Genomic DNA, 13,231 nt, shown 5'->3' with positions numbered 1-13,231 from the left:
TAACAAATTTGTTTCATATAATATTAATTTTTATGAAATATTGTAATATTAATATTAAATCTTTCTTGAGATTCACACATGTGCAGAATAATTTTTAAATAAAGAGAAATAAAAAATATTTAACTTAAATTGTATTATTGTAATTGTAATAATTGTATTATTAATTCTATTATTCATGGAACTTATAATAATTTATAAAAACCATAGACCACATGAAATAAATAGTACACGTAAAGATATTAATTATCCATAATGCCAATAAAAAATTGATTACCTGTAGCGTTAAATAGACGTTTATTATATTTTTATACGATAAAAATAATTGATCAAAAAATGTCACGATATAAAATATCAGATATGACATTTCAATCCGAGTGGACATATCACGTCTAAAATTCAACATATGTACTTTGTTTAAATAAAGAGCACCAGGCATGCGTGTACAACGCCATATTTTGTTAATAGAAGATCTGAATGTTACATCTACTAACACACAATGTGGTAAGGATCAAACGGAAAGGAAACTCTTTTCCACGTATCCTTTCAAAAATTTATGTATAAAATATTCAGTGTGCAAAATTGTATTTACGTTTTAAGCACGTCCATATTGTTTATTTCAAAATGTATATCGTTATTTCAAGTGTTAAAGAATTGTAAAAATTTCAATACTATATGTTCTTAAGGAAGGTATGCAGACTTCGTTCGAACAAAATTTTTTTAATACCTCTTTTGTTACTTAAAATTTTATTATTTATTATTCATTTAATTTATGATAATTGCTAGGTGCTGAAAAGTTATTAATTTATTTATAAATATATTTATTTTGTAAACGTAATTGCGTATCAGTGCATTTATAAATGCATAGTTTCATATTTACAGTTGTCTCGTGTTATATTGCCGATGCTGGACTTTTACATTGACCAGTGGCGCCACCTCTGTCTACGAATGTAACGCACGAAGATTTACGAAGATGGCCGATCACTGCTGATGGTAGAACGTCCGTTGTCAGATTGCAGCTTCAACTCAAGTTTGAGGTCCACAAATTTAGGGACTTTAGACTTTAGAAATTTAGGGATTTTAGATTCTAGAGACTTTGGGACTTCCATCTCTTAGAACTCGGGACTTTGGAAATGGGACTTCAAGTCTTTGAAAGTCTGAAATTTTTATATTGTACAATTTTAAAAACTTGAGACGTTGAGATCCTAGAATTTTAACAATCTAACAGCCTTTAACATATACAGTCAGTGTAAAAAGTATTCGTACAGTAATTAATTTCAAGAAAAATGTTGTGAAACGTCATTTATTAAAAAAATTTGAACAAATAAAAAATACATACATATTCTTAGATGTCTATGTATTCTATGTAAGAATGTGTATGTATTTTTTATTTGTTCAAATTTTTTTAATAAATGACGTTTCACAACATTTTTCTTGAAATTAATTACTGTACGAATACTTTTTACACTGACTGTATGCGGCAATATAACGAGAGACAACTGTATCTTTCTTATTTTAAGTTTCTAATATCCACTGTACCTTATTTTCTCTGCAACCCAACACACAGTAAATTTAAAAAACTGTCTGTTAATACATCTCCATATATGGCAATATAATGAAAATCTGCCATATATGTAGATATAGATATCAAGTCTCTCATAAATATATATATTTCACTACTAAAATTATTTTGTTATTTAAAAAACAATCTTTGTTCGAGAAGTCTGCATTGACCCACCCGCCAAAATCGATAACTACTTCTACGGCAGTATATAAAATTGATGCAAAATTTGTAAAACGAGCAAACGATTTGCTAAAATCGAAAAATGTCATCAAAAAACGAAAAAGATAAAAATATATACTTGGACGAAATTGTGGAAAATTCCAAAATACATCCAAAAGATACGAACGCACCAAACAAAACATAATCAAACTACGCTAGCCAAAAAAGATTCCTATGGAAGAAGAAACGTTCAGAGGATGAAAAAAATCCTAGGTGAGGGGTGACATTCGCAATCCACGTACGAGTATGTGGTCATATGTACATGTGTACACAATGGAATGTCAGAGATACACAAAAAATAGTGTGCGAGATCAACGATACAGACAGGCAAAAAACAAAATCTCGCACTCGAATGTCCTCTAAAAGTGTCTTTATATGTGCGTATATGTGTTTTCGTTTTGTAATGAATTTTTGAGAGCTGATGGTTGTTTGTGTTTATTACAAAAGTGATGAGACTTGATTTATAATTCAGATTAGTGTACTAGAGAATGAATTTAAAGAAATTGTTGCGATATGTACACTTTGGAAGGTATAGAAACTGATTTAAGACGTGACATGCAGCCTTAAGTCGTTACTGTATACGGTAGCTACTTAAAGCGGCATGTCACTTCTTAAACTAGTTTATTTGGACTACTATCACGGTCTTGTCGTTGGTTTATTTAATTTTACGATAAGTAATAGGTAGGTAATACTATTTTGAGTCAGTGGGTCACTCAAATGATATGCAGCCATCGAACGATATGAATAAATTGATAGTTATATAGAGATCAGAAAATAGATTCATATGGTGGAAATTTAATGAAGCATATCACAATTGAAATTAATTTAAACATATAAATTGCAGATCTGAGACTTTAAGTCACTACTGCACGTATTGTCAAAATTATACGTGGCAGCGGCTTAAGGCTGCATGTCATGTCTCCAGCTTAATAAAGTATATCTTATAATTTCTTATATTACTCTCAGATTCTTTTCAATGCAAATAAACCAGTTTAGAACGTGTCATGCAGTCTTAAACCGCTGCCACGTGGATTATCAAGATTAACGTATGTGGCGACGGCTTAAGACAGCGTATCACTTTTATAACTAGTTCAAGTTTATCTTATAACATCTCATATTACTTTCAGACTTTTTTCAATGCAAATAAACCAGTTTAGAACATGACATGCAGTCTTAAGCCGCTACCATATGGATTATCAAGGTTAATCTATGTGGTGACGTCTTAAGGTCGCATATCACTTTTATAACTAGTTCAAGTTTATCTTATAACCTCTTATATTACTCTCAGATTCTTTTCAATGCAAATAAACCAGTTTAGAACGTGTCATGCAGTCTTAAACTGCTGCCACATGGATTATCAAGATTAACGTATGTGGCGACGGCTTAAGGCAGCGTATCACTTTTATAACTAGTTCAAGTTTATCTTATAACATCTTATATTACTTTCAGACTCTTTTTAATGCAAATAAACCAGTTTAGAACATGACATGCAGTCTTAAGCCGCTACCATATGGATTATCAAGGTTAATCTATGTGGTGACGTCTTAAGGTCGCATATCACTTTTATAACTAGTTCAAGTTTATCTTATAACCTCTTATATTACTCTCAGACTCTTTTCAATGCAAATAAACCAGTTTAGAATATAACATGTAGCCTTAAGCCGCTGCCACATGTACTGTCATGATTAATGTATGTAGTGACGGCTTAAGACGCCATGTCACGTTCCAAATCATTTTATTTATCCATCCTTATTTAAAATATCGAAGAGTATCATCATTGCTACAAGATTTAAGAAGAAATATCATTATTAATACATAATTTTGTAAATAAATCACTTCGTAGATTTTGATTTTGATTAGTTCAGTCTCATTACTTTTGAAGCTATGTACGTGGATCTAGTGTATAATGTTGTTTTAGTCAATGTATTGAAAAATCTGCGTGTGTGTCCAATGGCAGCGAGAACTTACTCGCTGGCTTGGGGGAATGTCATCCCGGTAAAGGACGGGGAGAGGGTTTCCGTGTACATCTCGCAGCCCGTGCCCTGCAGGTAATCATTCTGCCATGCCTGAGTATCCGGCGACTGAAACACCAACCAATCAGGGCCCCACGTCATCAAACCTTTCAAAATACATTGGATAGACCTGACACGAGGATGGACGCTGACCAGTGGTCTGCTTCTCGTCGTGCAGGCAAACAAGACAGACTATCTCATACAAGATCGACAAACAAAATAACATCTTTCAAGTCGAGAATCAGTTGCATGTTCCTTGTCAACGTTCTTCGATCTTTATTATCACTGCGATCCTCTTCTTGTTTCCTTCAGATCCGAAAACGTGAAATGAAGCTCTTGAAAATTTAGCAGGTGATAGCGAAACTCCTAAGTAGATCTGCCAACGGGTTTGTTTTTAGGACATTCGTCCCTAGTGATACGCTCAAAATGGAGGATGTACGGACTATGAGCACCTCTCGTGAGCACTACAACCTTGGGATATGACACACGATGAAAGTGATATGCCTTCGATCTACTGGTACGAAATTACCTTCACGAGTTAACCTACTGCTTACATGTCCTAAGGCTTACCTATCTTCCATTTGCTTTTATTGATTGCTTTTATACGGTCGGACGTTGAAATTTGATATCGTGGATTTAGGAACAGGGTGTAAACACAGTTTCGTTGTTTAGGAACAAGATATGTGCAAGACTTCTTGCTAATTTTTATAGAATTTGTCATTTAAATTTATAATATAGAATCATTCAAAAAGAGAGATATTCAAACATCATAAAACATGATGTTTTCGTATACATATACGAAAGTACTTTTTTATGGAAATATTAATTAAGGCATTTTTTACTTAAAATGTTCCTGAATGTCAATATTGAATAATATTATGTAAGATGCTGAATAGAAATTTATGAAGAAAAATATTTGACACACCGAACCGACTATGCCAAATCTAAACCGACTGGAACGAGCAATATTTTGTGTACAATTAACACAAACGATTAAAGATACTACAATAAAGCGCAATTTTGAATAATGTTAAAGTTATATGAAGCATCAAATTGAAAATTTAAGCAATTATAGTAGAAAAGGCGATATAACGTCGCGATATACTGAAATCGTAAAACTCTTTAAACATTTAAGTACTACTTTTTACGATATAGCGAGATCGTAAAACTCTTGAGAAAGTAAAATATATTTTACGATATAGCGATGTCGTAAAATTTGTTGAAAAAGTAAAAAATCTACAACTTAAAAATGAATAATAAACATTTTTTAAAATAGTAACAATTGTACCTATAACTTACAAACTTTTGAAATTAAAATTTTGACAACGTAGAGGTTATACGTAACCTCAAATTGCATTTAATGTAAAATTTGATGGAAATAGATATATTCAGAGAAGAATTAGCACATATCTGTTTATCCATGTTCCATGGTCCACGATATGCAAATCAGGTCTAAACCGTATTTAGAAATGATACAAAAATGGTGGACGTATAGAAACGTTATTGAAGCGTTGAGGGGTGGCTTACATCGCTTAAGTGTAGAGCACAGATACGATATTGTACAATATAATTGATATGCTCGTGTTGCATACAGAGTGTCCTTATTAATACTCAGAATTCTTTTAACATTTTCTGATCCATTTGTGTAATATTACACATCTGAAAACAACGACGATTTCACTGGTTGTTACTTCAACATCAAACGCGTTAATTAACAAACAATGAAAAGCAAGTTCTTCTAATTTATTTGGAAATTTTACTGTCATTTGTCTCTACAAATTGTCATTTATATAAAAATTTAAACTCTTGGCTTCTAATATAAGACCTCTGACTTTAGCCTAAATAATTATTACCTAGGTCAGTGGTAACATGACCATTATCAGATTTTTGAAAAATTTTCTTGGCACAATCTCAAATGTCCTCCATATTGGCCCTTAGTAATACATGTGTTTTATGAACCTTATTATATTACTCGTATACTTTCAAAATATGTACTTTTAACAGATAAGAAGCAATACAATTACTTATTATACCTCATTAAGGTTAATGTATATAAATACATTACTACAACTAGATTTTAATTCTTTTCATATACATTTCTCAATTAATATTGTCAGAACCAACTGCGTAATATTACACATTGCATATTGAAAATTGTATTTACACCCCTTATTTTGGGATCGAACGTGTTCAAAAATGGTGAACATTAATTTGGACACCCTGCATGTATGCACACAGTATTTGTCCCACAAGTGCCACCACGAAATTTGATTTATTTAAATTTAACAAATTATAGTAATTATAACTAACTTTATTTATTCTTTACAGATAGGATTAGTACTTTGAAAATTGCAGTTTTAATCATTGTCAATTATTTACTCAATTATTTTTGTATTATTTAAGTCATTCATTTATTCATTAAATATTTTATAAAAATGTAAATGATACTGTGAATATTATTGCATTCACTATATTGCATTGTTTTCTAGAAAAGTCATAACCAACATAACCTCTAAAATTTCTAACCTAACTCAATCGTTCTTAAATTTGATATATGACAATGTTACTACAATTAGAACATACAAATCTATAAACTTGTAAAACAATCTTGAAATATTTTTCACGAATACGTAACATAACCTCTAAAATTTGTAACCTAACTCGATCGTTCTTAAATTTGATATACGACAATGTTACTATAATTAGAACATATAAATCTATAAACTTGTAAAACAATCTTTAAATATTTTTCACGAATACGTAACATAACCTCTAAAATTTCTAACCTAACTCGATCGTTCTTAAATTTGATATACGACAATGTTACTATAATTAGAACATACAAATCTATAAACTTGTAAAACAATCTTTAAATATTTTTCACGAATACGTAACATAACCTCTAAAATTTCTAACCTAACTCGATCGTTCTTAAATTTGATATACGACAATGTTACTACAATTAGAACATATAAATCTATAAACTTGTAAAACAATCTTTAAATATTTTTCACGAATACGTAACATAACCTCTAAAATTTCTAACCTAACTCGATCGTTCTTAAATTTGATATACGACAATGTTACTATAATTAGAACATACAAATCTATAAACTTGTAAAACAGTCTTTAAATATTTTTCACGAATACGTAACATAACCTCTAAAATTTCTTACACGACAATTTCTTGCAAAGTAATTTATTTCAAAATTTCGTGGAAACATCGATGTGGAACACCCTGTATGCGCATTCATATAAATATAAATAGAATATAGTCCATACAATGTATATAGCGGAGTGGAGCATAGTGAAAGACAGAGCGTAGGCGAAGCTTTATCCTTTTTTTTTCTTTCCGATTCAAGAGACTACGGACCCTTCTCAAGTGATTCCGCCGTCGTTAACGCGTGCATAAAAAGAGTGTGAAACGGTCGACCGAGTCCATGTACTTCTCAAACAAGTATTGAAAACTTCCAAACGAACTATACGTGCTTTTCTGAAAAGGCATTTTTAGTCGTGCCATTCGAGGTTGTATGATCATTAAAGCGCAAGTGGAGCCGCAGAGTGGAGAGAAATATTTACAAAACGAAGAAAGTTTTTTGGCTATAAAGCCCGGGTCCTGTTGTGCTATTTTTCCATTAAATTATCTCTTCTACGGCTTTGTGATATTATGTAGATTGTCCTGGACATTTCCTAACGATTTCGGTTTATTATCGTCAAACGTTTAGTGAAAACTGTTAATTGTTTTAGTTGAAATGTGAGCGGAGTGCACGAGAAAATAAGAGGAGTAAGGACTTTATTTTTTAAATGTGTAGATTTTGAAATTTGATAAGATGCGAGATTGTAAATTTTTTTTAAACTTGAAATTTTGTGAAGTTGGATATTTTTTGTTTTAGTAACTTTTCAAATTAGAAAAGTAATGTAATGGATATTTTTTTTAATTTTTCAATTTGAAAATTTAAAAATTTTTGTGTTGAAAAATTTCTAAATTTTTTTATTCTGAAATTTGTTATTTGTAAAGTGAGCTGGAAAAATTTAACACTTCTACATTTTTAGATTAATGTACTTTTAAGTATAAATTTGTAAATTAAAAAATTTTTAAGTACGAACAAAAATTTTGAATTAGAAATCGTGCGCTCCGTTGATTGGGTTAATTAGATTAGATTTCCTGTTAATTACAAAATTAGTAAAGAAACTAAATATTCATGAAACATTTAAAATATGTAGAAAATATATTTAAAATTTATCCAATTTTCATTTTTATTTATAATTATTAAAATTCAAACACAATAATGAATATATTTTTTATTTAACAGATTTATGTTTCTATGTATCTGAAAAAATAAAAAAATTCAAATCTACATTTTTTAAAAGTTTCATTAAAATTATGGGTCATCCATGAGGTCAGACTTGGTCTCTCTTCTTGTAAGTTGAGCAGAAAACACTTGATCCGGGCAAAATAAAAAAAGAAAATAAAAGTTGCAATCAGGTAGTACAGAGTTTCTTCGAAAGTTGACTGTGACTGCGATTTGAAAGATGGCCGCCAAATATGTCTTCGTGTAGCAATTTTCTATTTTTAGATTCTTAAATTTTGCTAATTTTTACTCTGAAATTTTTAAATTTCCCAAATTCCTATATTTTTCAGATTTCTCACATTTCCAAATTTCTAAATTTTCCAAATACCCATATTTCTCAAATTTTCCAAATTTCCAAATTTCCCACGCCCCCAAATTTTCCACATCTCCAAATTTCCTAAATTTTCCAAATTTCCTAAATTTTCCAAATTTCCAAGTCCCCAAATTTTTCACGCCCCCAAATTTCCCAAATTTCCAAGTTCCCAAATTTCTCACATCCCCAAATTTCCCAAATTTTCCAAATTTCCAAGTCCCCAAATTTCCCACGCCCCCAAATTTCCAAATCCCCAAATTTCCCAAATTTTCCAAATTTCCAAGTCCCCAAATTTCCCAAATTTTCTAAATTTCCAAGTCCCCAAATTTCCCACGCCCCCAAATTTCCCACATCCCCAAATTTTCCAAATTTCCAAGTCCCCAAATTTCCCAAATTTCCAAGTCCTCAAATTTTACAAATCCCCAAATTTTTCAAATTTCCAAGTTCCCAAATTTTCCAAATCTCCATATTTCCCAAATTTCCAAGTTACCATATTTCTTTATAAATCTAAGAATGTGGTCCCTGTAAAATAAGACTCAGCATTACTATCCCCTCCTAATTCCACTCCTGATCAAACCTTGATGCATATAGCTTCATTATAACACCATCTTGTCCCTTCATACATCTACAGCCTCAGTATAACGTCACCCAATTCCTAAATACACCTACAATTTTATTATATCATTTAATCTGTCGTAGTGTCTACAGGTATATTTTAACTTCGTTCTGTACCCATACGCGAATACAGCTTTGTCATGTCCCTAAATGTATCTACAGGATATCTCACAACTAGTGTAGGTCCCTGAAATGTAGGTCCTAGTTGTGAGACACCCTGTATACCTTGATCATAACGTCCATGTGTTTACATCTTTATTATACCGTCATTTTGTACCTAAACGTATCATATCTTAATCATAACATCATCTATGTGTCTACCGCTTCATTACAACGTCATTTCACCCCTATAAACGTACACAGAATTATAACGTCATCTGGCAACCCCGCCTTGAAATATGTATCAGATATTACTCTCAGCCAAATACATCGCTCGAGGCATAACCCGAGGTACGTTTCAGTATTTGGCTAATTCGCGGTCAACTTTCGAGGAAGCTCCGCGCGTTAATTATGTACGGACACAATACAAACGAGCGGAACCACAGATCTCGTCTCTTGAATCAGATATGCAGGTGTCTGCTGGATGTTGGATTGGACCGACTTACTCAGTGGCCTTTGCAAAGGGCATTCCAATGAAGGTAGGGCTCAGTGTTTCCGTGTACATCTCCATTCCGGTTCCACGGAGGTAGTCATTCTGCCAAGCCTGCATATCGGGCGACTGGTACCAATCAACCAACCATTTCTAAATCACACACGCTCCTATGCATGTACGGATTCGCGCGTTTGTTCACAGTGAAACTAGTTTCTCGCGAAATCGTGGCAAGTAATAAAGAGACTTTAAATAAACTGGGAGAGAAAGACGCGGTCACTGTGAACACTCGAATTTGTGAGAAAAAAAAAACCTGAAGAACTTTATTCACACATGCATAGATGAGAAAGACGGGGTCTGCCGTAGGACAACAGTTTACTGACCGTCTTGAAGGAACGCATGGCGAATAGATTGGCCATCATCGTGCTGAAACCCGGCGCCAAACAGGACTGTGCGATGAAACCCAGCTTCAACTCCGCCAGGCAGATCACATCGTCACCCTGTTTCCAGTCCCATGATGGAATGTTTAATAAGTAGGCCTGGAACAGGTTATTTTCTTCCCTAATTCTTCCACAATATTACATTCATTAGATCTGGTAATTATGCAATGTTTAACTATTTGAAACTTCCTCATTGCTTCTTTCACTACTCTTTTTCTAAATAGCTCTATTTTATCATCGAAAGTGAGGTGGTTAATGTAGCAGTTAAGGTAGCAATTTGTACAAATCTAACCAAATAAAGTTATTTAAGAATAAATGCAATGAGGTGACTTTGAAAAAAGTGCACGACTATCCTTTAACTGCATTATTACCCCTTGTTGTAACATTTATGTGTCTTTCACAATGTGGACACTTCAAACTTTTAGAGGAATCATCAACAGTTCAGATGTGATCATTTAATGTGAACGTGTAAGTTAGCTTTTTAAGGTACAGAATTTCAAAGAAAATCCTTTGAATTTCAAATATGAATTTCAAATTGAAAGAGTTTTGAAAATTCAAAGAAAATGCAAAGTTGCAGAGAATCTTTTTAAAAGCAAACATGGAAATGTTCATTTTAATTCTTTAACGCAAGAGCTATCTCAAGTAGTGACGGATTAAAACATGTTCCGTGCACAAACAAATAAGTGAAAGAGGCGACAGTTCTTAACCTAACCACAAAGAATTATTTTTTATCATAAAGATGGGAAAAATGTTCATTTTAATTCTTTAATGTAAGAGCTACCTCAAGTAGTGACGGATTAAAATATGTTCCGTGCACAAACAAATAACTGAAAGAGGTGACAGTTTGTAACCTAACTCCAAAGAATTTGTTTTTTATTATAAAGATGGAAACAAAGTTCATATTAATTCTTTAATGTAAGAGCTACCTTAAGTAGTGACGAATTAAAACATGTTCTGTGTACAAACAAATAAGTGAAAGATGAGAAAGATGAGTTTTTAATGTAACAAAGAGTAATGTTGAATATAGTGATACCTTGTTGTGATATTGCATTAACTGAATGATAACGCGAATATCATCCGAATAGTTCTTGATGGAGATAACGCGCATAATGTTTGCCGCGTCTTCAGCGTCAGGGTCCTGGCAATACTTGTTCGCCAGTACCAAACACGCATCTGCCTCGTGGACCTAAAAACAACCATTAAAACCTTTTTCTATACTCTGCCTTCGATAAACAATTAATGATAATTTGATTTAAGGATGATGGTAGCAACAGCAAAAAATAAATAACAAAATTATTTTTTTTTATATAATTATTTTTATCATGAAAAAATGACTCTATGTTGTTACAAAAATACTTTCCTAATAAAAAATATTGTTTCTTTTGGAAAATGAATGTAATTTAAAAGTGCACTTTGTATTTATATGTGTAACTTTTTTTTGGAGAAAATGTGTGTTTTATGGAGAAAGAAGAAATATAGATAGAAATGATTCACTATTTAATGTGGAGGAAAATGCAAATACGTTTGAAAATTTTAGTTAGTTTTGAAAGCTAGTTTTTAATGGACATCGCAGGTATAAGAAAGTATAAAAATTATATTTGTGTAGTTAAGAAATAAGTAAGTTATGTTATAAAATATGAATAATTATGAGGATCATAACCTCGTTCAAATTCAAAATGGTTCGAGCGGGAAATTCAAATCATATTATTGGTAATTTGTGTTTTCCTCAATTATGTTTTTATATTAAATTTCTAGTATTTAGAGTTAAATTATATTAAACTTAAGAGTTTAATTTTTCTATAAATTAATAAAAACTGAGGTTCTTAAATATTTATTTAATATTATTGCTATATTTAATTTATATTCTGTGTCCTAATATTTCAAGAACAAATTTAATAATAAATTTTATAAATAAAATACAGATACAAATATATTGTATGAACAGTATTTTGGAGGTTAGGTGTCTTTGCCTTTGCAAAATGGCTGACAAACATGGCCGATGATCGCTCATATTTTGTAACATAACCTAAATTTAAAAAAATAATGTCAAACGATTTCCTTGCAATAAATATCTTCATTATCAAACTAACAATAAGAATAATTAATAAAAGCAAATGTCTACGGCATACCATAAACATACAAACATTAATTAAACAATGAGCATCGTCAACATGCAAATTGTCAAACTAAAATTCAACGGATATCGCTCAAATAGCCAAGCACATAGCCCTGCTGTAATTTGTCAAATGCAAAATCTATATATTTAATAAATAATCACGTTTCAATGTCTAAGAAATATCTAAGTCTTCAATAGATAATAATTCTTAGAAACTTAAGATTATTTGTTTAAACATTCTAACCGGAAGCACTTACCCGTTCGAATCGACAGCAGGCATAGATTTATCCAGCAGGAGTAAATAACTATCTAGGGAATTTTTTGTCACACGAATAAAAGGTAACGCTCTCTTCGAAGGTCCTTAACGGAAGATTCAATTTAAGCACGTTAAATGTATCCAATTATTGACATTGCATTTGTTCAATTGGATCTTAATTAATTGTTACAAATTGACGGAACATAAAAGCAAACGATCAACATAAGTCTCACGAAACATCGTCAATGTGCACAAAAGGGAACAAACAGGCAACAACCATCTTGGAACAACAGCATTGGTTCTTTTTTACAGTGGTGGGCAGCTCGCCAGAACTCACGTGGCAGTTTAGTACACTCTTGTTATATTGCCATTTTCAAAATTATATAATTTAAGAGAAATTACATGGTTAAGATAATCATTGAGGCTGATAATGATGTATAAAGGTGTATAAAGGTTCTACAACCCCCTCAAACTTTTGTAAATATAACAATTTGAGGAACGATTTTGAAAATGTGCAAATTTAAATGTGAGAATTTATGACTTTTAATTCTAAAAATTTCTACATTGCACAATTTGTAATTCTGAAGAATTGAAAATTCATAAATCTGAAAATTTATGAATTTGTATACATGTAAATTTATAAATCTGAAACTTCATAAATTTTAAGATTAAAAAATTTGAAAACTTGAAAGCTTGAAAATGAGTAAATACATAAACTTATAAAATTGAAACCTCCATAAATTTCTTTGAGATACAAC

At 31.5% G+C, this 13,231-nt stretch overlaps 1 protein-coding gene across 37 annotated transcripts in view; it reads right to left on the bottom strand.

Moving 5' to 3' along the window:
- The window catches only part of slo (calcium-activated potassium channel slo), a 139,511-nt gene that overhangs the window by 40,590 nt on the left and 85,690 nt on the right, over nucleotides 1-13,231 (bottom strand). For 19 of the 37 annotated variants that reach the window (XM_076532436.1, XM_076532439.1, XM_076532433.1 and 16 more), the window contains exons 9-11: nucleotides 11,135-11,287; nucleotides 10,045-10,200; nucleotides 9,678-9,814 (exon numbers count right to left, since the gene is read on the bottom strand). In XM_076532436.1, coding sequence (XP_076388551.1) covers nucleotides 9,678-9,814; nucleotides 10,045-10,200; nucleotides 11,135-11,287 — 446 coding nt within the window. Of the gene's footprint in view, nucleotides 1-3,748; nucleotides 3,862-9,677; nucleotides 9,815-10,044; nucleotides 10,201-11,134; nucleotides 11,288-13,231 lie in introns of all 37 variants that reach the window. The other 18 variants (XM_076532457.1, XM_076532460.1, XM_076532449.1 and 15 more) reach the window with 3 other exon arrangements.

This window comes from Megachile rotundata, chromosome 6, assembly GCF_050947335.1.
Source record: "Megachile rotundata isolate GNS110a chromosome 6, iyMegRotu1, whole genome shotgun sequence".
NCBI lineage: Eukaryota > Metazoa > Arthropoda > Insecta > Hymenoptera > Megachilidae > Megachile > Megachile rotundata.
This window is presented reverse-complemented; position numbering and strand designations above follow the sequence as displayed.